A 27,845-nucleotide genomic window follows, 5' to 3' on the forward strand; every position below is an offset into this window, starting at 1 on the left:
CCAATCCAAGTACTGTAATTCCAGACCATCACTTTGAATCCTCCAGTGAGGTCTGTCTGACTCCAGAGTTCACTCACCTTTCATGCTGCCACAAACAGTGGTGTAGCAGGCCACCAGAAAAGGCTTTCATGAGTTTTGGTCGTTCACGCTGGACATGTCCTTGCCTAAAACCCCTCCGAGGGCAGTAGTCAGGGTGGGCATTCTCATGTCCACACCCACAATGGCTAGCAACACAAGCTCTGGAGCCAGCCTGCTGGGTTTAAATCCTGGCTCTGCCACTTCCTAGCTGTGTGTTTCTGGACCCGTTAGCTAACCTCTCTGTTCCTGTGTCCTCCACTCTGAAATGAGGCTAATACCAGTCCCCACCCTCTAGGTTGTTGTGAAGATGAACATACAGGAAAAGAAAAGGCACATAAATCAGTGTCCGGCCCCCGTGAGGCTCAAAGAAGACTAGTTCTTCATATTCTTGTGTTCCATCACTGTGCCCAGTTGCTCCTGGCCTGGCATGATGTTAGTGTCCGTCATGGGGAAGTTTGGTGTATTAGTCATCTCGTGCCATTGTAACAAAATACTGCAGACTGGGCAGCTTGGACAATAGAAATTTGTTTTCTCTCCATTCTGGAAGCTGAAAATTCAAGGTCAAAGTGCCAGCAGGTTTGGTTTCTCCTGAAGCCACTTTTTCCTTGGCTTGCAGATGGCCACCTTCTTGCTGTGTCCTCACGTGTCCTTTTCCCTGTGTGCCCATCCCTGGTGTCTCTTCTTAGAAGGACACCAGTCCTGTCAGGGTCACTCCCTAATGATCTTATTTAACCTTCATCACTACCTCTTTAAGAGCCCTAGTTCCAAACAGTCATATTGGGGCTAAGGCTTCAACCTGTGAATTGGGGGGGGACACAATTCAGTCATAACACCTGGTCTTCTACCTTTCGACCAGTATTTCATTCCTTTGACAAAGTATTTATGGAGCACCTGCTGTGTGCCAGGCACTGGGTCCCTCCTTTGTCTTATCCCTGCACTCTTATCTCTATTCAAGGCAGGAAACCTCCCCCTCTTTTCTCTCGTTGTGCATGTGAGTATGTATGCAGTGTGAGTTTGAGAGGTATGAGTGTAAGTGTGTACATTTCCTTTTCTTGCCCCACATTCTGAGTGGAAAATTTCAAACAGAACTGATGCACCTATGTGCCCACCGCCCAGGTTCACCAGTTACAAACTCATAGCCTCTTCCATTGCATTCATACCCCTACCTGCTGCCCCTGCCACTGTCCCACTCTAGGATTATTGGGAAGCAAATTTCAGGCAAAATAGCCCATCCACAACATTTTAGTGTGTATCTCTAACAGATAAAAAGAGCTCTTTATGACATAACAGAAATACCATCATCCTAAAAAAATAAAAATAGTTACTTAATATAATCAAATTTCCATGATTGTTTAACACTTTATTTTAAAGATAATTTTTTAAAAATCAGAATCCTGCTTAGGTTCACTCATTATAGGTAGCACATATGTGTCAGCTCATTTAACCTGTGGACCTCTATGCCCACCCCTCTGATTTTTTGTGGAAGAAGCCAGGTCATTTATTCTGAGGTGTCTCCTGCACTCTGAATTTTGACCATTATGTCCCTGGGAGGTTGTTTAACATGATCCTCTCTCTCTCTCATATTTCCTTTAATTGGTAGTAGGATCTAAAAACCTAATCAGATTTAGTTTCCATTTTTCGACCGAATGTTCTACGGGCAGGGCTCTGTGCCACCATCAGAGACGCATAATGTCTGGTTGTCTCTCATTTGAGGATGTTAGGAGCCAGCGATGGGATTGCAAAATGTCCACATGCTATCATTTCATCTCCTTTTATAAGCTGGAGTATTTAAAGAAAACTCGCCCTCATCAACTATTTGGTTACCCTGAGGTACAGTTCATGAAGGAAAGGCAGAGAATAACTTAATTATTTTCCTTTATTTACCGGTTTTTATTCAATGAGTTGATTCCCTGACATAAAGTTGAACATTTTTTTTTTTAAGATTTTATTTATTTATTTAACAGACAGATCACAAGTAGGCAGAGAGGCAGGCAGAGATAGAAGGGAGGAAGCAGGCTCCCTGCTGAGCAGAGAGCCCCATGCGGGGCTCGATCCCAGGACGCCGGGATCATGACCTGAGCCGAAGGCAGCGGCCTTAACCCACTGAGCCACCCAGGCGCCCCAAAGTTGAACATTTTTAAATACCATTATGGTTCAAGGTGTTTAAACATATTTTATATATTTAAATCCATTGCAGTTATCACTCTAACCGACACTCCAACTGTCCCATTGGCCAGTGGGTACCTTTCTGAAAGTGGCCCAACCTCATTTTGAACATTTTCTTTCCCTGACCTGGAAGCAGCCATTTCTCCAAGGAGCCCTTGTCCCTTTTCGGTGGAAAGTGATACTGACAATCTGGGCGCCGGGGATAATTATTCCTGTTGAGTTGGCCCTTGTCTCTAAGGCTTTTCAATGAACAGAGCTAAAGAATCATTTTTTTTTAAAGATAAAAATGCACAATAGGTTTATTTCATTTCAGATGTAAGAATACTTCCTTTTTTACTTTCTTGATGTCATATCTGTACCTGCTTTCATTCCTGCTGAAAAATTCCAGTTCCCTACAACATCAGCATGATTTCCTGTTCCCTACTGCACACCCAAGACTCACAGAATGACACAGCCACTACAACATCAGTGTGATTACTGAAAATGGTTTAAGTTGTTTTACTTTTGATTCCTCTCATTCCTAGACCCTACTAGGGATGACTGTGTTGTTTTAAAATCTCTTTCGCTAGTTTCTTCATGTGCGATTATGCCACCAACTGACACAGTACTGTATTCATTTATTTCGCTCTGCTTTTGAGTTTTGAGAGCTTCCTTATCAAATTTAAATCTTTCTCTTTAGTTGTGAAAAATATTTACATAGTTCCAAATTTAAACCTCTGAAAGAAGATACATTCTGAGAAAGCCTAGCTTTTATTCCTTTCCTCTCCACCCTGTTCCCTCCTTCTTTCCATAGATAATCTTGAGGTTGGGCCTCATTCTTTCATCAGTTGTTATAATATGAGTCAATGTGTGTGTGTGTGTGTGTGTGTGTGTCTCCCACCCCTCTCTACAATAAATGAAATCATAGGATTATTTTTTACCTCTTTGCCTTGGTTTTTATTCACTTACTAATATATTCTGGGGACCACTCCATGACATTATATAGACTATCCCTCATTTTTGTTTACAGCTGCACCGTCCATCTTGTTGATTACTCCAGTTCATTCAGTCAGCTCCCGATTGCTGACTCCCATTTGGGCTCTTTCCATTCTTTTGCTACTATAAATCATGCGGCTTTGTATAGCCTTGTACATATATATGTCTTTTCATAGATTTGCAAGAATATCTTTGGGATAGAGTTCTAGAAGCAGGGTCAGAGAGTGAATGCATAGGAATTTTGCTATATATTACCAAATTTCTTTTCACAGGAGTTGTGCCATTTTGCATTTCCACCAGCAAGGTGCTAGAATACCTGCTTTCCCTGAGTCTCCTGTGTCCTTGAACTCAGATTTTGTCTATGTGATGGATGAGAAATATTTTCTCATTGCTGTTTTAATATATATATTTCCTTAGAATGAGGTTGAGCACCTTTTCAACTGTTAAGGAGACATTGCATTTAGGATCCTTGCCTACTCCTCCCTGCCTGACACCTGTCACCGTGAAGATGAACCAGAGAGTGTGAAGCACTGAATGCACAGAGTGGTCGTTTGAGCAGCACATGAGCAGAAGAAGAGAAGAACCAGCAAGGCAGTAAAACAATACACCAGAGAAAAGCAAAGTGGTGACCAAAGGCAGGATTTGGGTTTCCGTGTCTGGAGATTTTAGATAGGGTTTTCTTATTTTGATTTGTGCACTGAATGGAGGGTAGCCTAGACAGAAAGTGACCATGTGATCTACAGTTTTCTGGAAAGTAAGTAAGGAGATCACAGTCCACAATCCAAGAGGCTGGGCCCGTGCTGAATTGAATCCGAGAGAGAGTCCCTTTTCCTACTGAGGCTATGCATGGGAACCCAGAGACTGAGCAGTAGCCCCCTACAAACACACACCTCCAAGGTCTCACCTGTCCGTCCGACAAAGAGAGGAATGTACTAGCAGGTTCAGTGAGATGCAGGGATGGGTCTTGAAAACTGGGGTTATCCAGGAAGTGACAATACCCTTGTGCAATTTGCTCCCTCAGTGTTTTATATAAATGCTGTGTTATTACTTAATTTCTCCATGTCTCAACTTACTGAAAATGGGGTGATAATCCCTACCTACAAAACGAGAATAACAATAGTACCTGTCTTTTAGTGTTGCAGTTGTCACAAAGATAATCCTCGTCAAGTCCTGACGCACAGTGAGCTCTCAATCCCAGTGAGCTCATTGCTGCCAGCCGTGGCTGTAGTACCATTATGCACTGCAGGTGGATTTGGAGACAGAGGTCCTCAAGTGAAATCCCAGCTCTCACTTCATTACTTCTTGATCTAGTCTCTTAGCCTACTTAGCCTAAGTTTTCTCATCTATAAAATGGGCATAATAACTGCATAAATGTTATGTGGTTTTAAATGAAATAATACACATAAAGTAGCATTGTAAGTCATTGATACGAGTTTCTACTGCCATTTGTATTACTGTTCTTAGGTTAATTAAACTTCCTAATGTAACACTCTGTTAAGAATGCTTGACAATCAGAATACCTTGGTGGTTTAGTCAGTTGAACCTCTAACTCTTAATTTCAGCTCAGGTCATGATCTCAAGATGGTGAGATTAGCCCAGTGTCAGGCTCTGTGCTCAGAGCCCCCCCGCAATCCCCCACTCTCTCTCGCGCGCGCTGCGCACTCTCTAATATGAATAAATAAGTCTTTTTAAAAAAGAATGTTGACAATTATTTTCAGTCTTTCCAAGAAGTTCATAGAATTGAGAGAGGAAGGGTGCAGTATATTTGATCCTGTTTTATGAAACTGATTAACTAGAGAAACATGCAAAAACAACAACAACAACAACAAACTGCAGAGATGGAAGTACTGGGTAGCTCTTCATTTCCTTCCTGGTCTTGTTTAGGACATGTTTGGCATCTGATAGCTCCATAGTCAGGAATTCCAAAGGACACAGGGGTTCTTCGAAAAGTAGAAGGCTGCTTAGTTTTGGATCTCTGGATTTATGGTGTCTTCCTAAGTCCGAGTCCAGGCTCTATCACCAACGAAAGCAGAGCTGGTTGCTGCACCTCCATAAACCTGTCCTAGCTGTAAAATGGGGAGAATAATAGCGCCACCCTTGCAGGATTTGTGTTCTGTGAAGAGTGAGCATGACTGACTGTGTGAGCCCATGAGTGGCCGTGGCGGTGACGGTGGCCACAGTGTGGGTGGTGGTTGGTGCCGGCATCCTCCTCATCGGTCCTGGGGAGGTACCGGGTGGGTAAGGTTAGAGTGCGTTAACAAGCCCCAATTCTCAGTGGCTTAAAAACAGGAATTGGTAGCTCACACAGGCTGCCTAAGCTGCATGTTTAACACTGGTCATCAGGTGCCCTGCCCCTTTGTCACTTAAAGGCCCAGCCCGTGGGGACTTCCATCCTGACACTTGCTGTCATCGTCAACGAGGCAGAAAATGGCAAATCTGGCGCCAGCTCCTCAACTTTCCCTGTGGGCAGGACACACACCACTACTGCGCTCTCGTGTGATTGGTCAAAGCGGTCACGTGACCTAAGATAACTTGAAAGGCATGCACGATGAAATCTGACCACCTACCAGAAAGAGGAGGACTGGGCTTGCTCTGATGAGCACCGCAAGGGCCAAGGGTCCAGCTGCAGGAGGAGGCGATGGTGAAGGAAGGGTGCTGGTGGGAACAGGAAGCTGAGGGATGGGAAGAGTGAGACCGACCAAGGGACTGAGAGGACAGGCGCAGCAGGATCAGAGACATGTCTGCACTACCCAGTGTCTTGTGGAATCACCTGCCATGAACCACATTCATTCATCCTTCCATGCATTCATGTATTCATTCAAGCAATGATTACTGATTCCTGCCACGAAGGGATAATTGTGTGCCAAGCTCTAGGCTAAATGCTGGGGACTCCAAATTGGGAAAGACCATGAACAAGGCCCCTGCCCTCAAGGAACTTACAGTAGAGTAGGTCAAGGCCGAGCTCCGAGCTGAGCTTGGGGATCTGCCCACTGCCCGTGCCAGAGGTGGCCGGATCTCTGCTTTTGCCACAAGCCTGATGCAAGGAGCGAAGAACAAAGGAAAAACCAGTGCAACCCAAATATTAGCTGTACTTTAGCCCTCCTAGAATGACAGAGGACTTTGTTTAAAGGATTATTTTTATTTCTCCCCTCTGGCCTTTAATAAAAGTCCAAATGATGTAACTGAGCATGTCTATAAAGGTCCCAATAGACAGAACTCACAGTTTATATAGTTTATGTAATTTTCCATAAAAACAAAAACAATACTTGTTGGCAGATACATTTTATAGAGAGAGTTTTTATTTGTTTGTTCATTTGTCCCCCACAACACAAGAAAGTTGTTTCTCTCCCTTCTGTTCCCCAGCTCCCTGCGGTGGTCATCTGACTTCGCCCAGTGGCACCATCCTGTCCCCAGGCTGGCCTGGCTTCTACAAGGATGCCCTCAGCTGTGCCTGGGTGATTGAAGCCCAGCCAGGCTACCCCATCAAAATCACCTTCGACAGGTGCCTGCAACCGCAGCCTTGGAGGGAACAGAGCCAGGGGTTGGGGGGGGGGGTAGATTTCTTAGGAGTGGTGGTGGAAGGGAGCCTGGGGTTGAGGGTGGAGGACCAGCACATTTGCTGAAATGTTAGCAAAGTCAGAGAACATTGGAACAAATTGCCCTGGGTGGAGACAGGCCACATGGGCTTTGCGCTTGGCCTTGGTTTCACCTCAGTAGTGGGGTTTGTGTTGTTTATGACCGGAGGAGTAGCAGAAGGGTGGGTAGGGTATCACTTGGGATGTCAGAGCCCTTCTGTCCCCCTCACCCCCAGTGACAGAGAGTGGGCAGATAGACACCATCCGATGTTGAAGTAGGCATTGGCATCTGAGGAGTATAACTCTAAAATTTGCAGCATGGAAAGGCAGCCTTCCTGACCTTTGACCCAAATCCTGCTCATATGCTGCATTTCCTGTTCCCACCCCAGGCATGCCCCTTGGGTGGGGAAAGTAGCCACCCAAATATGAACAGAAACTTCTTCCAGACAAAGCATCCATGGCCTAGAATAGCAGCGCTCAAACCTTTTCATGAGAGTCCAATAGTAAATATTCTAGGTTTTGTAAGCCACCTGTGGTTATCTGTTGCATATTTTCTGTTTTCTTTAAAACATACCCCTTTATAAATGTTAAAAACCATTCTTAGCTCTTAGGCCATACAAAAACAGGCTATAGAATAGATTTGGCCCTGGACTATAGTTTACTGAATTCTGGCCTAGAACATTCTGATCTCCCCCCCACCCCCGCCCCCGCCATGAGACTAGTCATTGTGCCTCTAAGTCTGAAGATGCATCTTGGCCCAGGCCACAGGGAGGACTGAGAGAGTGCCCAGCCATCGGAGGCCGGAGGGGGGGGGGGGTGGCTAAATGCAGTGGAGAAGGCCCTTTCCTATCACTAATGAACACATGCAGATTATATTAAAATGTACCAGCCTGCCAAAATTTGGTTGTTCTGAAGTCCTGGGTCAGGCAGGACCTTTTGTCATTTGCAAGTTAATAAGCCTCAGGTTTCTCAAGAAGTCTACATTCCCATCTTTGGCAGATTTAAAACCGAGGTCAACTATGATACTCTGGAAGTTCGAGATGGACGGACATACTCAGCACCCTTGATCGGGGTTTACCATGGGACCCAGGTCCCCCAGTTCCTCATCAGCACCAGCAACTACCTCTACCTCCTCTTCTCTACCGATAAGAGTCACTCAGACATCGGCTTCCAGCTCCGCTATGAGAGTGAGTAGTGGCAGGGAGGCAGATGACAAGGTGGGCTGGGAGGAGGGTGCAGGGACCAGGACTGTTCCAGCAGTGGGTCCCCAACTTGGCCCCATCCCAGTGGCTTCCTCAGTTAGACTCTGCTCCTGGGGGGCACTCCCCTACTCTCAGCATCTGTCAGAGCCCACAGGAGCTCAGAGGAGAGCCTTTGGAGACAGTGAAGTCTGATGACCCACATACCACAAAGCCTCTTCTACCTGTAGGTGACTGGGCACCACCATGCCGGGCTATCTGGGGAGAGAGTGTTTGAGGATGGTGAGGCTGAAATGTGATAGCATCTCTCGCTCACCCTCACCCCCCGCCGCATCGCCTTCTGCATCCATCTCTGCTGCCTCAGTTGAACGAGATGGATGTCACTTCCACTCTTTGTAGACCAGTAGAGAAAGTGCTGGTTGAGAACACTATGAGGGCAGCCCCATGTTCTTACTCATGTCTGTATCCCCAAGACTTAGTGTGGTGTCTAAACCGTAGCGGACGCTCAACTTATGTTAATTGAATGAACGGACGGATGGACAAATGCTAGAATCAGCTTATTTTCTCTGAGAAACAGGTCTTCAAATGTCTTAGCAGATGTCGACAGCCACACTTGACATATGGGTAAATGACAGCTTCAGCTTTCTGTAAATCAGGGTTCTCTCCTCCCTCCCTTTGTGGGCCAGCTGGGGTCCTTCTGTGGTGATGGTTAGCTGTCTGTTCCAGCTGTGGGCTCTCTTTTCCAGCTATAACACTGCAGTCAGACCACTGTCTGGATCCAGGGATCCCTGTAAATGGGCAGCGCCATGGAAATGACTTCTATGTGGGCGCTCTAGTGACCTTCAGCTGTGACTCAGGCTACACGTTAAGTGACGGGGAGCCCCTGGAGTGTGAGCCTAACTTCCAGTGGAGCCGGGCCCTGCCCAGCTGTGAAGGTGAGACACACCTCATAAAGGGGTGCTAAGGTAGTGGATTCCTTTCCTGCTGTGGAAGACCAGGAGCTAGAAGGGGCATTGACTCTCCCACCCATCAGTGAGGGTTGAGGGTTGAGAGAAGATGGCTCCCCAGCTCCCAGGAGGATTGGTTGGGGATGGGGATATGGGGTGGGGTGAGGGAGCTCCCTGGGCCACTCCGGTCTTTCAACACTGTCTTTACTCCCATAGCACTCTGTGGTGGCTTCATTCAAGGCTCCAGTGGGACCATCTTATCACCAGGGTTTCCTGACTTCTACCCCAACAACTTGAACTGTACCTGGATTATTGAAACATCCCATGGCAAGGGTGAGTGGTTAGGCCTGGAGCAAGTATTGGACTGTGACGTGGTCAGAGCCCCATGTTCTTCAGGTCAAGGTGGCCTCAGTGGGGATCTCCCTATGTAGTGACCTCAGCATTTGGTCTGAATTTTTCTCATCAACAGAAATACTCCCATAAGCTTCCCATCTCTTTGAATCATAGAATACATTCCACAAATATTTTTAAGAATCTAAAATCTTCACGCTAGAAGATACTGTAGAGATGACCAGCTATGAAACCCTATATAATGCAGGAATAGTCTCTAATTGCTCCCCACAAGATGGCACCGCACCTGCCTAAACAGCCCCAGCAGTGGGAAGGTGGCCAACCCATTCAGCAAATGGGCACCTGCTGTCATTTTTTGATAGATCTGACCCCTCCTAATAGCCTATTAGATGTTCCCAAAACTTTTTCCCTTGTTCTGTGTCCTGGAGGAACATAGGATCCATCTGCCCCCTCTCCTCATGTTCACCCTTCAGACACTGGACCCGTGAACCTCTTCTTACATAGCTCAGCGGTTCCTCAGATGCCATGTTTTCATATTCCTCACCAGTCTGGACTGTTACCTCAACTTCCCTCACATGAGTAATCTTTGGAAATCCAAGTTCAAAGGAAGGGTGCTGGTTAGAAATAAACAGGAAATAATATAGTCTTTGATTCAGCAAATATTAATTGAATAATGCCACCCATGCGGCAGACTCGGGCTGGGAATAAACAGTAACCAGGCACATATGGCTTCTATCCTCAGAAGCTTATTCTGAAGTTCAACCAGGGTCACAGTTCTTAACCCCTCCACACTGTAGCAAATATGTTAATGCTTAGACTGTACTGTAGATGTTTTGATTCTCCATGTTGGAGATGGAAAACAGGCATCTTTGATTTCTGAAGACTTCACTAGTAAATCTGATGCATGCCCTTGAATAAGAATCTCTCATCTAGAAGAATTAACATGTAGAAAAGCCAAGAAAAATTTTTTAAAAGAGTAACTCTTTCAGATAGTAAAATGTTATTGGCTAAAATGATTTTAACAATGTTGTATGAGTATTGGCATGGACACACAAACCAATGCAGGCATATGAAGGTCCAAACGTAGAGTCCTGTGTATGTGTATGTGTGAGAGACTGTGCATGCACACACATGCACACTTGTGTATGTGTGTGAGAGAGACAGTTTGTAGTATATAATTAAAGTGTCCTTTCCAATCCATTGAAGAGAGGATTATTTAATAAATGGTTTTTAAACACTAGACTTAAACACTTGGGAATAAAAGAAAAGAACCAAACAGACCTCATACATTTAACCACATAAATTCCAATACTAGAAGAACATAAAAATCTAACCTCAGGTGGGGATGTACTATAAAGAGTAATACTAAAAGCAGAATCCATAAAGGCAAAGACTATAAGATTTGATTAAATAAAACTTTGAGTGGATTTACGTAAAAAAAAAAAAGGCCATAAAAAATTCAGACAGTAAGTGGACAAAATTATTTTCAACATATATAATCAACTAAAGATTACCAACCTGATACATGGAGAGCTCTTAAAAATCCTAAAGAAAAACATACCTGGTCTCTAGGCCTGTAAAATGAGCAAAGCTATAAATGCTTCATAGTAGAAGAAATAGAGATGAAAGGACATTGACCCCACTCATAATTAAAGACATGCAAATTTAGCCAGTAATGAAATACCATTTCTTTTTTCAAGTCAGCAGAGAATATCATAACAGTGTGGGAGACAGTGTGCAGACATGAATACTCTTCTTCAGCGCTGATATTGTATAAAACGGTTGAAATTCTCTGGATGATGGTTCCATGATATGAATCAAAAGCTTTCAAAATATATGTGCTTTTGGACCCAGCAATTCCACTCCTTGGAATGTATCTGAAAAAAATAAGTACAACGGTACATCAAGATTCAGCTGAAAGGGTGCTTCCTAAAATACTTTACTAATTGGAAGATTAGTTAGCTACTGAAATGTCCATCAATGAGAAAATGTTAAATAAATATATGATACCTATATATAATGCAACACTATGCAGCTATGAAAAGCCATAATGTGAGAGAATATTTAAAAACCTACAGGGTAGGGGTGCCTGGGTGGCCCAGTTGGTTAAGTGACCAACTTTTGATTTGAGCTCAGGTCATGATCTCAGGGTTGGGGGATCGAGGCCCATGTTGGGCTCCATGCTGAGCAGGGAGTCTACTTAAGATTCTTTCCTCCCTCTCCCACTGGCCCACTTTCCTCTCTTTCTTTCTCTCTCTCTAAAATAATAGTTATAAAATATTTTTTAAAAATAAAAAAAATTTAAAAAATAAAGACCTACAGGTATAGTTGTAATACATTGTTAAGCCAAAAGAGATGTTTGCCAAAAGAACATAGTTTATAAAAACTAAACCAGGATATGTGTATAGAAAAGTATCTGAAAAGCTATACCTCAAGACGTTAGTGCACTACCCTCTTATTTTTATCTTCTCCGTTTTTTCTAATTTTGAGCAATAAAAATATATTACATGTAAACTATACTACTTATGTAAGAAAAGTCACTCAAAGTCTCCCCACGTGTGCTTAAGGACTTCACTTTTGCCTCTAATAGGCCTGACCTAACTGGGATTAGGGTGGCATGCAGCTTCGTGGGGAGAAAGGACTCTGCAGGCAGTCAGGGTGAGGCCTGGTTGTTCCCTTCTCCTTGAGGAGAGGAGGGATCGGGGCAGCATCCTTGTTCATCCTGCAGAGCTGTTTGCAGCAAGTCTTGGCCAGAGTGGGCCAATGTGGGAGCCAGAAGCTCCTCTGTGGCATCAAGAGGGCAAGAAAGGCAGCCCCTCTTAATCCTTAAAGGAACATCCCCCAGTAGTCATGATTTTCTTTCTGTCTGGCATCTGTAATCATGGGGGGTGGGGTATGTTTCTCTATGCCTTTCTATATGTGTCTTTGTCTAGAAGTCAATGCGATTCAAATATTGAGCTAATGCTTATGTTATGCTTGCACTTACCCTTGGTGCTAGGAAAACCCAGTGGCATGAACCACTCTGGCATTGCCTGCCTTCAGGAAGATTAGAGTCCATCTAACGTACCACGGCCAAGAGTGGTTAGAGGTAGCAAACATCCAGTGGCCACCCTAGGGCTTGGTTAGGTGGTGTCCTGAAGTTGAAACTTGGGCCGGTCTTCAGGGATGAGCAAGTATTAGCCAGGACAAGAGGTGTTCCAGGCAGAGAATCGACACAGGGTCGCTGATGTATGACCCAGTCACTTCTTCCTTAGGACCATTTGGCTTTACCTGACCCTTAGTATAGAGCTTGAAATTATAAAATAGCTGGTGTGAGCCTATAGCCCTTGCTCACCTTTCTCAGCCTCCTTCTGAGCCCTGTAAACACTAAGTCCTAGCTGCATTGAAGCTCTCTCAGTTCCTAGAACTTCCCAGACTTTCGTTGTCCTCTAGAGCTTTGTGTATTGGGATGCTGTTCTTCTCTCTGGAACACTTTCCCCCCTGCACCATCTCCACCATCCCTCTTGTGTGGCCAGCTCTTCATATTCTGAACTCACTTCCTATAATGAGCTTTCCGGACCCTTTTCTTCCGAGGCCTGGGTGTGAGCTGGGTTCCCCTCCGTGGGCTCCCACATGATCCTGTGTCTTCCTACTCCCCGCACACAGACTCCAAGCCCTTTGGGAGACATGCCTGCCTTGTTTCCTGCAGCTTCCCTAGGTTCTGGCTCTATGCCTGACACATGAGGAACTCAAGAAATATTTATATGAATAGAATTAAATTGAACCCAGACCCTTCTGCAGAGGGCAATGCCTGTAAAAGTATCTCAGGTTAACAAATCCATTAGGATACTGACTCTGATTGATCCCCAGCAGGCAGAGGAACAGCTGGAGAAACTCCGAACTCTGTGAAATTCAGAATTGTTCAACTTCCCAGCCAAAGGGAATGGCTAATTCAGGAGTCCAAAGAATGGGCCCTTGCTGAGACCCCAGAAGTGAAATTTTTATCAATCCATAAGGCTGTCTAGGAGTTAGACAAGCTGAGCAAAAAGAAAACCTACTGTGTGTCAGACACCATGCTGTGGGTTCTGCATCTGCTATCCTAATTGTTCCTCGCTCCAAGAATTAAATGTTACCTATGAGGAGGTGCTATCATCCCCATGTTATGGTGGAGGAAACTAGAACTCAGGACACACTAGAGCAACTTCGGCCCAGACCCTTCAGTTGGTAGATGGGCTGTTGACCCAGGTCTGGGTCCCTCCTCACTCCCAAAGCCCATGCCTTTTCCACAGCTCTGAATGTCTGCCTGGCGTGGTACCCACATCCTTCATAGGATTTGACATGGTCACGCCAGTGAAGTATCGGTTTGTGTGTGCATCTGTCACACCAAATCTGGATTCAGACTCCAACATGGGGCCTCTGTGACAATGTCTTCATTTTCTCACAATGACCAAAAGAGCCTCAAGCAATCAGCACAGCTGGGAAACCCAGGGGCTTCATCTCAGTTGTTTACTCATCCTTAGAATGCCAGCCAAATGTTTACTCCTACGGAGGGGCTGTGTTTGCACGCTGAAGAACAGAGTGCGAGGCTTAGTGCTTCATCACCTCCAATTCCCTGTACTGTGTCTGATCCACTCACTACCCAACCCGTGTTTTATCAGGAGGGAAAGAATTTCCACCGAGCCTTTTCCCAAGCGCTGTAGACTGAAAACGTTTTCTCGTGTGCACCTGTGTTGATGTGTTGGGAGGATAGGATACACATGGGCACACATACCTGTGCATCCCCAAAATGCTCATAAACCCCTCCTGTCAAAGACTGTGACCCCGTGAAGTCTTCCCAACCCTCCGGGCATAGTTGGCACTCTTCTTCTGTGCCGCCATTCTGGACTCTCACTATGGATGTGTCAGTCTCCTCCACTAAACTGGGAGATCTTTCTCACTGCTTAGCCCAGGCCTGGCACTTAGTAGGTGCTTAGGATCTGTTCCCTTGAGGAAATAGGTCCATAGATGTAACATAGTCACTTGGGCACAGGGCATTCACAAGCTACATGCCTGGTTCCATCACCTCTATGGGCTTCTCTTTCCCCTGCCCCCACCCATAGAATCCCCAAAACTCTGGGCTTACCAGCTCCTATCCATAGAGAAGCAAGACTATGAAAACATTTTTAAATATTTTAGCATTGAGAGCTTGGACCCAACCATGATTTACCAAAAACTTGTCGCTAATTATCTAGAGAAGTATTCCTCAAACTTTTATGTCCCTACAGATCTCCTGGGGACCTTGTTAGCATGCAGATTCTGATTTGGAAGGTCTATGACAGAGGCTGAGATTCTGCATTTCTAAACAAGCTTGCAGGCAAGGCCCCTACTGTTGGTCCATGGACTTTGAATAGCAAGTGAATCCAGCCCCCCTAGTCTAGCCAAGCACCTGCCCTTAGCACGCCCACAGCATACATTCCCATGGGCGTGCTGATGTGTGAGTGGGCATGCATTTACACATGGGCCCACCCAAACACAGACGGCCATCTGGATCTGGTCCAAGAGCTGCTTCGGGTGTTGAGATCCTACCACCCCATCTTTCTCACCGCCAGACCCATGTCAGCACCTGGCCACCCCTCCTGCCTGTTTTCTCTCCATAGTGGGAGAAGCAGTGTCATGGAGCAGTTTATTACGCAAACCCTGCAGTCAGACTGCACTCAGATCCCAGCTCTGCCACCTGCTAGATGGGTGACCCTGGACATGTGCCTTTCCTCTTTGTGCCTCAGTTTCCTTGAGTGTAAAATGGAGATGAGTTATTGGTGGGGTTAACTGGGTTTTCAGATCTTCTCTTCCAATAGATAGGGGCCAACTACAGGGCAATAAAACACATAGCATAGTGACACGCAGATACTTAGTGCTGAAATGTTAGTGAATATTATCGCTTTTGTTTAGTGCTTGCCATTCTGCCCCTGGAACATTCTGAATGATGTTTGATAGCACTTTTGTCACTCTGTACTGTAGCTCTTTGTTGAATGTCTTGTATATCCCCTTGCTCCTCCCTGACCCTGGATCCTAGCCCAGAGGAAGCACTTGTCAGATATACAAATACTTGTTGAGAAATGAATAAGAGAATCCGTGAATGAGTGAAAGGCTATGAAGCATTCTCACAGACCTAGCCATAAATCTTTCAAATTTGACAACCATAAGGCAGTGTCCTTCTCCCTGACCTGTGGGCAAATGGCATGTTCTGGATCATTCGGATGCATTCATTCTGGTTCCCCCATATGTGACTATCAGTGCATGCTCGCATCCCAACCCACTGGTAGACATTCACAGACTGGAAATGTTTGTGCCAATCCCGTCTCTCACTGGGCCTGTTGCAGCCATCTCAGTTTGTCACCCGGACCCTTCTGGTCTCTTGGCAGGTGTGTTCTTTACATTCCACACCTTCCACCTGGAGAGTGGTCACGACTACCTCCTCATCACCGAGAATGGCAGCTTCTCGCAGCCCCTGAGACAGCTGACCGGCTCACGGTTGCCGGCCCCCATCAGCGCCGGACTCTATGGCAACTTCACTGCCCAGGTCCGCTTCATTTCCGATTTCTCCATGTCCTACGAAGGATTCAACATCACCTTCGCAGGTAAAGCATGTTGGGGTCCCCTGGGGGAAGAGATGGCAGAACATTCTGCCTCTCTCTCTGCTGCCAGCCTCTGGTCTTCCCAGCAGATGGACGTTGATCCAATTTCCAGTCCCTGGGAGAATGACCTCACTTTTGCTGCAGCAAAAGAGTTGGGTTAGACACAAGGAGGACCTCCCTGTGATGGGTTGGGAAGCAGGTGTTTGGGGGACTATTCTTCCCTGAAGGTGTTTAAGATCCACTCTGAAAATCACGAGTATAACTGGTTGGACTAGGACGTCCCCTCCTGCCCTAGGAATACGCGATTCTTCTGCTGATTTCACTTCCACTGTTTCAAGACCCCAGCAATTAAAAAAGAAGAGGAAGAAGAAGAAAGGGATTTGAAATGAGCATATTTGAGTCTTACTTGGGGACTTCTTCACCAATGTTTATTTAGTAGTAATAGGTATTTATCTCTGTGTTTAGGAATCCTATGCAGAAAGCTCTTTAATTTGGCATTCAGGAAGAAAAGCGGACCCTTCACTGCTCTGGTCCCAAGTACCCCACCACTCTTGTCCCACTGCTTCCCAGAGTGCCTCTTCTCATCCCACGGGTTCTCCCAGGATGGGCAAGAGATATCTGGCCTCTAGGAACTGGGATGTGGCCCAGCTCAACCCCACGCTGTCCCTCCAACAGAAGCCACCTGCCATGGGCCTGGCCAGGTCATGGATATGTGGGATATATCTAGCCACTGTGCCTCACCCCATCTGAGGAAACCTCCTTCTCTTTACTACATAGAGCCCTGGGGTACTATGCCCCAGAAGGGAGATACCCTTGGGGACAATGGAAATTGTCACTTCTATGCCCTCACTAGAGGTACTGGGCTGATCCCTGGGTGATAAATTCCATTCCATCATGCTTGCCATCTGCCTCCAGCACCAGCATTGCTGAGACAGAGTTTGAGTGAAGCATTCGGATTCTTGCTTCCAATGTAAGTTGCCCTCGGCTGGGTCATACATTCTGACCATCTAGAACCAAGCTGATTGAATTTATCTGGGTCAATGCCTAGGGAGAGAGAAGCAGGAAAGTCTTTGAGCCTTGAGGCTTGGGGTTAATATGGGGATGAAGGGTCAGAGGAGGGAAAGGTCAAGTCATGGGGACCCTCATAAATACTTCCAGGAAGGTTGCTTCCAGAAACTCAGTGTCCTCTCTTTGCTTGCTTTGGGGAGCCGTCCCCACTACCCAAAGCGTGGTGTTACTCACCTCACTGTGTGTCTCTCTGTCTCTGTTCTTCTTAGGATCGTTCTTTTCTCTTTACCTTTTGTGGGCCAGTGTGTATGTATTCTGACCTCTGTCTGTCATTATCTCTGGCCCTTTTCTCCCTGGTGTTTGTGTCTGTATGTTTCCATATTCTGTCTCTGACCCCAGCACTCCTGCTCCTTTTCCAGAATATGACTTGGAGCCTTGTGAGGAGCCTGAGGTCCCAGCCTACAGCATCCGGAAGGGCTTGCAGTTCGGCGTAGGCGACACCTTGATCTTCTCCTGCTTCCCCGGGTACCGTCTGGAGGGCACGGCCCGCATCACGTGCCTGGGGGGCAGACGGCGTTTGTGGAGTTCGCCTCTGCCAAGGTGTGTTGGTAGGTGGTCACGTGCTTTCATTTTGCTTCACTAATGGGGTGGGCCAAACATTAGTCAATTGCTGTGAGGTAGTGAAACACACGCGGGCCCAGAGGCCAACAGGCTTGGGTTTGGGGACTGCCTTAGCACACGCTTGCCTGCAGTGAGGCCTCGGATGGGAGGCCTAACCTCCTTGCCAGGCTCAAGAAGACTCTTCCGAGCTCCGGGCCCCACGGGGTGGGGGGAGGTAGAGTGATACCCAGGGAGCGGGGACAGTTGCTGGTCCTCATTTGTAAGGCTGATGGCTCTGCTCACTAAGAACTCCACACAGGGCCAGATGGAACACAGCCTGGGTGAATGCTCGCTGTTAGCATTACAGTGAAATCCTGCGTAAAACCCCAATATGCCAGAGAGCTAGAAGCCGCAGTGTGCTGACTGCAACAGGGGCTGTGAGGTCAGCCCAGCTGGAGACCTCTCTGTGGAGCCTGGGGCTCAGCGAAGGACAGTCATAAACAGGCTGGCAAGATGGACAGGGCTGGGGCTGCACAGTCACCAGGGTCAGGTCTCCGCTCAGTCACTTACCAGCTGTTAGATCTTGGGCAGGCCACCAAACCTCCTCCACCCCAGCTTCCTGGCTTATAAAACAGAGATAACAATAGGCAATTCACAGGCTTCATTCCAGAGTAGATGACATAATTTGCATAAGCCAGTGGGGGGCCATGTAATTATCACCATTTTCCCAATAACCTTTTTATTGTTATTTATCAATAACCAATAACATTTTACAGTCCCAGAGGGCAAACATTAAAACAAATAGATGCAGAATTCCATTTTGGCCAGTTAAGTCATCCCAAAGTTTATCCTTTCTCCCATAACCAACCCCTGAGCCTCGACCCACCCTGACTGAGACACACATACAGACCTACATGTTCCCCCATGTTCAGTGTCTGTCTGGCCACCAGCAGCTCTTTCCTTCTCCAGGAAAACATCCTCAGCTAAGTAGGTCTGGGGGAAATTTTTCTTGAATGGGATTATCCGGGACCACAGATGCACACACTCCTTAAGCTCTTGCCTCATTGATCTCATTACATAAACTCATTCTTTAACTTATTATTCCAATTACTGTGTGTTCATGACACCTCACAACATTTTCATTATTACATTTGTCTTCTGTTTCATGTGTTATTAATAATGCACAGCAATTATAATCACCTCTAATTACCACCAGCCCTGCAACAGAGCCTCGGGCTGGAGGTTTCATGGGAATGCCCACCCTGGGGATGCTCCCAGTTGCCACGGGCACTGTGGGTGTAAATTGGATGACTTAGCCCACACAGTGTTACCAGGAAACATTCCCGGCTGCAAAGGAGATGAACAGCCCTGGGCTCTAATTCATGGTGTGATGGGTTGATACAGCCCTTGACCTCAGAGGCCCCTGCACTCGATGTGAAAGAGACAGCCCTGACTCCAAGGGCCCCGGTCTGCAGCAGGAGACATGGCCCTGTCCTTGGGAGTCCCGGTATGATAGAGAAGAGTGAACCCTCTGCCTCCAGAGCCCCAGACTGATGGATAAGACACAGCCCCTGCCCTTAATGAGACCTCTTCTGATGAGGACGACAGAAGTCACAGATGCCTCAGTCAGTGGCAGGACTTTCCTGTGCATATGACTGTTTGTTTCTCTGGAACATTTATTTGTTTCCACTGATGCTAGTGTTTAGCTTTTCAGTGCATCTGCTCACCTCCCCTGTTACTTTGGAAACTCTCCCAGAAGCAAGTGTCATGTCCCTCTACCTTCCTGTACCTTCCCTGGTGCCCGAGGCAAAGGCCCTAGCAGGGAGTCTGGCCCTGGTGATCGGAAAGGACTGGCCCCATCTGAAGCTATCAGCTCTGTGTCTCTCCTCATCAAGGTGTTGGGCTGTGGGGGAGAGGAGACGGGCATGTTGGGGCAGCAGGAGCCACAGAGCTATCGTGCAGGAAGCCAAGGCCAGGAAGGTGTCCAATAACATACCAAAGCCCATGTTTAAGGGAAGCCAAATTTAAGAACTAGGCAGAGGGCAAGAGGCATCAGGACTAGTGAGGATGCTGTGAACGCACTTCCCAAGAAGCTTCTCGGGCTTTCTGCCTACCCCAGAGCACAGGAACTTAGGGCTCTGAATCAGGTAAGCCGTGTAGTTTCACCTGGGACCAATGGGGAAAAAGAGGAGGAATCACACTTGTTGGGAGCCTACTGTATGCTAACCACTCCCCACATGCTCACTTGTTTAATCATAAAATCTCATGCATTTATTCTCTGTAGTCTTACACAGATACTATTATTGCCCAGATGAAGGAGATGAAGAGACCGAGGTTCAGAGTGTTGATATAACTCAACTGTCTGGCTCCAAAGTCCATACTTATCCCACTGCTCCCCATGCCTCTCCCTAGTTGGAGGGAATAATGTGTGACTCCAGAAATAACAGAAAACTGCTTCAGGGTGCTGCCCATGTGACAAGACTGAGTAATACAAGGGCACAGCCCTCAGCACCCACTCCCCAAATCCCCGCCCTCATCTCCAGGCCCCCAGAAAATGTCTGCAGGGTGCCTGTCCACAGCTATCACTTTAGTCGTATGCCCCAGCTCACCACATTCATTATGTGCATTTGGACACTTTGCAGACAGTCTCTAAGACAAATGATCGGTCCCCTCTAGGAAAATATCATGGGTGGCTTCAACACCAGATACCACTTTCTCATGGTTCTAGAGCCCAAGCAGCCTAAGATCAAGGTACCAGCAGATTCAGTGTCTAGTCGAGTTCCTCTTCCAGCCTGCAGACAGCAGCTGTCCTTACAAGGCAGAGAGAGGGCTCTGGTCATTTCCTCAGCTTATGTGGTCACTAACCCCAATCACCTGCCAAGGGCCCACCTCAGGATACCATCACACTGAAGATTAGGGCTTCAGTGTATGGATTTGGCCTAAGACCACAAACATTCAGTGCATGGGAATGGCTTATATAAACTCCTAGGAAAGTGAAGCTGTCCTGAACTGGCCAAAGCCCAGGGAGTAGGGCTCACTGAAAAAGTAAGAACTTGTTGTGGGACACGGACACTGTCTTCAGAGGTCTAAGGAATAGTCTTGGGGACAAGAGGACACACACACAGGTATAACCGAGACCACAAGAGGCTCAGCTCTGAATGTCCCTGTGTCACAATCTCCATCTATACTGCCTTGGCCTCGTATACATCAGACTTAGGACAATTAGGGTTAACTGTATGGCCCATTGGTTGACCTCAGGGACAACCTTCTACCAATGACTGTGCCCAGAATAGGGACACCAAGGGATGGCTTGAAGAAAGCAGACTTGCTACCATCAACCTCAGAGATTCAAGATGTGCTCCCAATTCCCCATATGTCCAGACAAGTAATGTGCCTGCCATCTGGACTTGTATTTTCATCCTTCTGGAACCTAATTATTTTTAGGACTGTACATCTTCTGAGGTCTGTGTCCTCCATATTCATTCATTCACTCATTTCGCAAATATTTATTTTACAGACAATCTGGGCTAAGCCTTGGAAGTTTAGATTCATTAAGCATGACCCTAGTCCTCAAGTAACTCACATTTCGAGTGAAATGTGCTTTAGGCAAGTAACAAGCAGCCAGGGTCCAATACAACAGACGCTCCGATCCAGGGAAGTGTGGGGGGAGGGGGGCTTTACAACTATTAAAGACCCTAGAGAGACAGCTGAGGGGCTCTGCAACCATGCTCTGCCACTGAGCTCCCTCCCCTTTCACCTTCTCATGCCCGCCCCGCCCAGGCACTGAATGGGGGCTGGAGAGACAGAACTAGGACCCAGCCCCAAAGGATCAACAGGAAGAGACAGAAATGTTTACAAATGGTGAAATAAAATGTGATGACTGCTATAAACAAAAGTATGGGAACAATGGGGAAAGGAGGACTAATTCTGGAGGAGGAGAAAAGATGTCGAAAGGAGGCTGTGAATTCATTAGCTGTTGAATGAAACAGGGTTTCAGTGGGTCTATGCTAAAACTTTCTCCAAAGCCTCAGTGGCCTTAAAGTCCAGGACCAGGAGGGTTGAATTCTCAGCCCCCTCCTCTCGGTAAATGGAGAGACTTGATCTGAACTTCTAAGTACCAGATTCTTGACTTTTAAAACAGGGATGATAATTATGCCTACCTTATGGGATTGGTCCTTGTGACTAATAATTGAAGTTTGGAAGATGCTAGCAATAATTATTCAATGTTGACCCCTTCTGAGTTTCTAGCCTCTGATACTGAAAGGATTCATCTATCCTCACTTGACTACCCCCAACCGCCCCTGACATCCTCTTCAGTCATTCTGTTGCTATGATACTAGATGAACAGGTATGGAGAAGGGCTGCCTCATGCCACTAAGAAAGTACAGGATGCCTGGTGGGTTCGTTTCTATTCCTGCAGAAGAGAGACAGACCCATAGAACAAGAGAGAGAAAGAAACAGGGCAAAACTACAGGTGGGCAGATATGTTAAAAAAAAAAACAAAACTTTGATAAGCAGTCCTCCAGACAGGCAGGCAAATGGATAGATAACCAGGCATTTGGGCAGTCAGAAAGGCAAACAATGTGTCATCCTTGTAAGGTCCTCCAGCACTGTGAGTTCTTTTCTGGATGTAGCTGATGGAGGTTAATTGGTGATTATTGTGATTCTCTTTCCAGCTGAGTGTGGGAATTCAGTCACGGGCACTCAGGGCACATTGCTGTCCCCCAACTTTCCTGTGAACTACAATAACAACCACGAATGCATCTACTCCATCCAGACCCAGCCGGGAAAGGGCATTCAACTTAAAGCCAGGACATTCGAACTGTCAGAAGGAGATGTCCTCAAGGTAAAACCAATAGATCTCATAGGAGATGTAAGTGACAGTAGGCAGCAGTGTGCTGAGCACCTCCTCATTTACTTCTGTGGGATTGACCCACACTTTCGTCTTCCCTCCTGAGTTCCAGGATAATGTCCTCATTCATCTGGAAGAAAGTGGGAACCCAAAGGAGAAAGGTCTGTGAGAGTCTTAAGAATGTGGCTTTCGAGTTTGCTTTGGAGCTGACTGTTCTCAAATATGTATATGGTGGAGAACAGGCTGACTGCATGATAAATAATCATAAATTCAGCTTGAGGGGCCAGTGGGTCAGGTTTTTCATCATGAACTCTGACCATCAAGCTGGACAGTGAAGAGCTCATAGAATATGCATGTGCATTTTTATAGATACGTGTTTATGGAAATCCTTTTATTTGTACATTTCTGCATGTATATGAATCTGAGTCTACGTACTAGCTTGGTTTGAGGGACCTGTGTGTGTACATACGTGTGTCAGTGTATCTTATGTGTGTGTGTACCTGAGGACATTTTTGAGTATATGTTTTGGAAGACTAGTAGTTCATTGTGCCATGGTGACGGCCCATGTGTGGCAGCAGGGTTAAAGAAGGTGGATTCAAGTTACATGTCAGACAAAGAGGTGTTGGGACTTGATTATAGAAAAGGGATTGTTACAACACTGAGCACACATATGATTTGCATGTCCTTGTATGTATGTGATTCATGTGTCTCTCCAGTAATATATGGTGTGTGAGTATGCGTGTAATCAAAGAGTAGACTCTGGAGAGTTTCTCTAAGAGCTGCCTTATTGAAATGGATTATAAGGAAAATCTCACAGAGTGTGTCCATTTTCATCCTATGCCAAGAAACTTTTTCCAAAGCCTTTTTCAGCTTATCTCCTAATACAGTTTTATTGCCTGCAGCCCAAGAAGTCTTGACATTAAAACAATCAGAGGTCACTACTCTAAAAAACCCGAAGAGAAAGCATTAAATAATCCCATCCCTTAGGATTCTCTCTAGATATGATGAGTGAACTGTGCTTTTTATGCAGAGATGCTATTCTTGACTCACTCTCTGGAGCATGTGTTCTCTGGAGTGTGTGTCTGTGTGTGTGTGTGTGTGTGCGTGCATGCGTGTGCACATTTGGAAAGTGTTTCTCACTTTTACCTGATTATCCTTGGCCCATGAGATGACTGGTTGGGACCAGATATACCTGAAATAGAAGAGAATATGCTAGGTGGCCAAGCGGGGATTGGGGCCCAATTGGCTTCTTAAGCTCTACTTTGCAACCTCTTAGCTCCCCAGACAGAAAAACAGTGCATCTCTTTTTAAGCGAGCAATAGACAAGATTTTATAATTTCCAAGGGCCATGTCTTCAGGCAGCCCCCAGACCTCGCCTCTCTCCATCCATGTGTTCATTGTCCACACTAGGGCCTCAGAGGATACAGCTGGTCCCAGCAAGGCCAGAGTGACTTCCTCTCTCCGGGGCTGCAGATGGATTTGATGAAATGCAGAGTCCTTCTTGCATGAAGGCTGTTGTCAACCCTACAGAAAAAGGAATTTTGGAGACATAACTTCTAAGTTCCAGGTTTTGAAGGGAGTACATAGCTGCAGTTCTATGTGTCTGGCCTGATGAGACCAGGGGGGCTCCTTGGCTGCCAGAGGTCACACGGAGTAATGGCTGGTGCCTGAGCCTCTTCCCCACGGTGGCCTACATTCAGAGAAGCAGCTAACACACAGTCAACAGGTGAGCACACACAACTGCCCCATCCAGGTGCTGTCTTGGGATTAGGTGAGCAGCTCAAAAGACAGAAGAGAGACTTTCTGAGGCATTTGGGGTAAGAAGAGAGAGACATAGGCAGTAAAACCCAGGTCAGAGGTCAGGGAGGCAGGACCCCAGGTAGTCCTGCAGGGTTGTGGAGAGAGGGAGATGTATGCCTGTGTCTTAGGGGGCTGTTCCAGACTTTCCTGCCCAGCTTCCCCTACCCCCCACCCTTCTAATAGTGGGTTCTGCCTTCTTGTCGAAGAAGGCCCTCTTCCTCCTGTGTCCAGGCCTCTGGAGTGTTCTCCTCAGAAGGCTGTATCTCTGACCTGGCTGAAAGACCACTTACGGGACCCCAGGACCCCTAGAACTTCTATAGAACAAGGCCTGGGAAAGGGAGGACAAAGCACCCAGGGAGATGGGATTGTTTCCTGGAACCCCTTCCTCTTCTAAGTCTTCTCCTCAGGGTGGAGAACCTGGAACATGAACAGGTACAGAACTATTTCAGATTGAAGAGAAACCCACGGTTATGGTTTTCCAAATAGGATTCAGAACGGCCCTTTAGCCACGTCAGTGGCCGTGGTGCTGCTGGACCAGCGTGTCACTCTGGTCTACCTTGACAGGAATGTGCAAGAGCTACCCAGAGCAGAAGTCAGCTCCCAGAATATCTCGCCCTTGCCCAGCTGGAACTCACCCAAAACACTGGTGGATTCCTAATCCTGAGGACTTTCTTATCTCTTCAGAGAAACCCCAGAGCACACCTGAGCTCCTAACCAAGGAGACCTGTCACCTCCTCCACACCTTATTTATTGCCCAAGATGTAATATTCCATGTATCTGACCAATTCTCCAAACTGTGTAGTCTTGTACTTCTGACCCACGAGATGACTCTTTGCTTGCATTTGTGACTCCTGATCTGTTTCTTACCTTTAATAAGTGAAAATTCCTTAAATCATACCACTACTGTACTTCAGCTTCTCTCCCAGAACTGATTCCTTTTATTTTGGCTCCTACCAAAATTTTGACCTGTCGTCAGCAAGACAGGAAGGGCCTTTAAATTACAATAGAATGGAAAGACGACTTCCAGCCCAAGATGGCAAATGAAGCATATGGCTATATGTATAATTGCGTCCTCTGCGGGGCCCCACCAGAATGATTAAAAGAACAGAAAAACAGAGGATTGTGGCTCAGCACTAAAAATTAGGCAAGGGTACCATTCACATATCACTTAAAGGAATTTTTACTGAATAAAATATCCAAAGAGTCCAGATTGAGAAAGGGCCTAATCAAACTTTGATTCACGTAAGCGAAGTGAAATCCTGACTGTGGATGGGGTGCCAGAAACCAGAGGGAAAAACGCATCTCCAGCCACCTAGCTCAGAGCAACAGCAGAGCCCAGAGCCGAGGACAGGCCATGGTACTATTGGCAGGGACCAGACGTCCACACCATTGGCTCCTCTGCAAGCGTACTAAGTCTGAGAGACCACAAAGCCACCATTCCCTCTTGGTGGAATGTTCTAGGCTTCGTGTGGCCTTTGTTGGCAAGCCAGATGAAGTAGGGCAATGTCTTGGTTGGTGCCTAACAAGAGTGGTCAGGCGCCTTAGAAAAGAGGTACACACTCACACACACACACACTTCAGCACCAGGAACAGGGAAGGCTCTTGCCTTTTCTCGCCTAATCCCTCCGCTTCCCTCCAGAGACCACTGGGCATTTCCATTCCCCTCTTTTATGCTCCCTCTGCAATGGTGTGCTAACAAGAAAATTAACTGAAAGTGTGTAAATATTCCATAGATCAGAACAAGGGAACCTGTCTGAAGAGTGAGAGCTAATTGCCCCTCTGTAAGCGATGAAGAAAAAAGACTTTAAAAGCAGCTCCTACTTTGTATTCTTAACAGGATTTGGGAGAATCTTAAATATGACACAAAAATAGGCATTAATGAAAACAGAGCGATCCAAGATGAGGAAGGATTAAATAAAGATGAGAAACATGATCACCCAATTAAAAAATGGGATGGAGGCAATGAACAGAAGAGGGTAAAGCACAGAAAAATGAAATCAGTTTATTATGAAATGACTTTGAGAACTTCTCTCACACCTCATAAGGAAATTAAAATGAGGGTTCTTCTATGTTAATAAAATGTACAATCAATCCACGGTCAAACTTTATGTGCCAAATAACATAGCATGAATAAATTAAATAAAAACTGCTAGAAATGTAAAAAAAAATTTTTAATAAAGTTGCACTCATGGTGGAAGTTTTCAATATACCTCTGTTAGTCTCTGATGCATCACCTAGGTTAAAAATAAATAAGGACTTGGGTAGCATGAATTATATAATAATAAATCTGAAGGAAGTAGGAGAAAGAGCCTTTTTTAAAGGTAAAGTCAAAAATGACTGAAAAAAATACAACCAAAAGACAATAGCAATTGTTAATAAAACCAACTGGTTCCTTGAAAAATAGCTAGTAAAAAACACAGACCTTGCAGGACTGATCAAGGAATAAAGAAGCCACCAACATATAATTTTAGAAATGGAAAAAGGAACATAGTTAAAGATGAGGTCAAGATTATGAAACAATCAGAAAATATTTAGGAACAACTGTAAGCTATCTGAATGCTTAGGTAAAATGGACATTTTGACAGATTAAAAAGTACTAACATCAAGAAAAGATAAAAATCTGAATAAACCAGTAGTTACTTAAAAAATTTGACTTCTCTCCCATATCCTGCCTCAAGGACCCAGACATAGACTATTTTACAGGTAAACTTTAAAAATCCAAGGAATAATTAATACTGTGGTGATTAAACTGGCTCAAAAAAAGAGAAAAATTGACATCTATCTCTTTAATCATTTTATTTAAATGAGGCAAGTAGAAATATTGATAGTGGACTGAATAAGAGCCATAGAAGAATAAACTATCAGACCAGTCACATATGATCATAGATCTAAGCACCCTACATACAGTGTCATATTGAATCTAGCTGTGTATGAAAGCAAAAATGACCGAGCAGGACTAATTCCAGGAATGTGTTGATGTGCCAATATTAGAAAGGTTCTCAGTGTTACAATAGTAGGCAAACCCTATGAAACACATTTCTGTAGGTCAAAGCTGGTCACATATTGGCAACTTCACGTGGTTTAACCTAATATCCTATAAACCTTAGAAGTCAAAAATACATCATCCTCCCAGTACACCCCAAAACAACACATGATGAAATTCAGTACTCATTCATGATTTTAAGATATCTCAAAACTATGAAGAAAACTTTATTAATCTTATTTTTTAAAAAAGTTCCTACCAACACCTATAGCAAACATTATTCTAATGACAGAACTTCCTAAGGATTTCCAGTAAAGTCAGGAGCAAGACCAGAGTTGTGCTATGACCAGTAGTATTCAACATTGTGCTGCAGATCCAAGCCATCACAATAAGATCAGAGAAAGAACAAAGAAACTATAAAAATTAGAGGGGAATATATAAAATTGTCTTCATTTAGAAAATATAGAAGAATTGATGGATTAACTATCAGAACCAGTAAGACAATTCAGCAAAGTGGCTGATGTGTCTGCAACCAACTAAAATATACTCAGGGGAAAAAAAAGATCTCATCCATAATAGAAGAGAAACCTATAAAACACCTAGAAATAAGTCTTAAAAATGTGCATGATCTTTACTGAGAAAAGTATGAAATGTTATTTTGAAGGACTTGAAACTGAAATGCAGGGAGGTTTCATACTCATGGATAAACAAAGGATAT

The 27,845-nt window shown here is 45.5% G+C and overlaps 1 protein-coding gene across 1 annotated transcript in view; it reads left to right on the forward strand.

Annotated features, from left to right (window-relative positions):
• Positions 1-27,845, forward strand: part of CSMD2 (CUB and Sushi multiple domains 2) — a gene marked incomplete at its 5' end in the record, with an annotated part of 593,570 nt that overhangs the window by 386,242 nt on the left and 179,483 nt on the right. The window contains 7 exon segments of the mRNA XM_080802687.1: positions 6,583-6,721; positions 7,794-7,981; positions 8,740-8,928; positions 9,157-9,273; positions 15,672-15,887; positions 17,312-17,500; positions 22,169-22,338. Of these exon segments, the coding sequence (XP_080658813.1) occupies positions 6,583-6,721; positions 7,794-7,981; positions 8,740-8,928; positions 9,157-9,273; positions 15,672-15,887; positions 17,312-17,500; positions 22,169-22,338 (1,208 nt within the window).

The sequence above is a fragment of the Martes martes genome (assembly GCF_963455335.1).
Source record: "Martes martes genome assembly, chromosome: 4".
NCBI classification, from domain to species: domain Eukaryota; kingdom Metazoa; phylum Chordata; class Mammalia; order Carnivora; family Mustelidae; genus Martes; species Martes martes.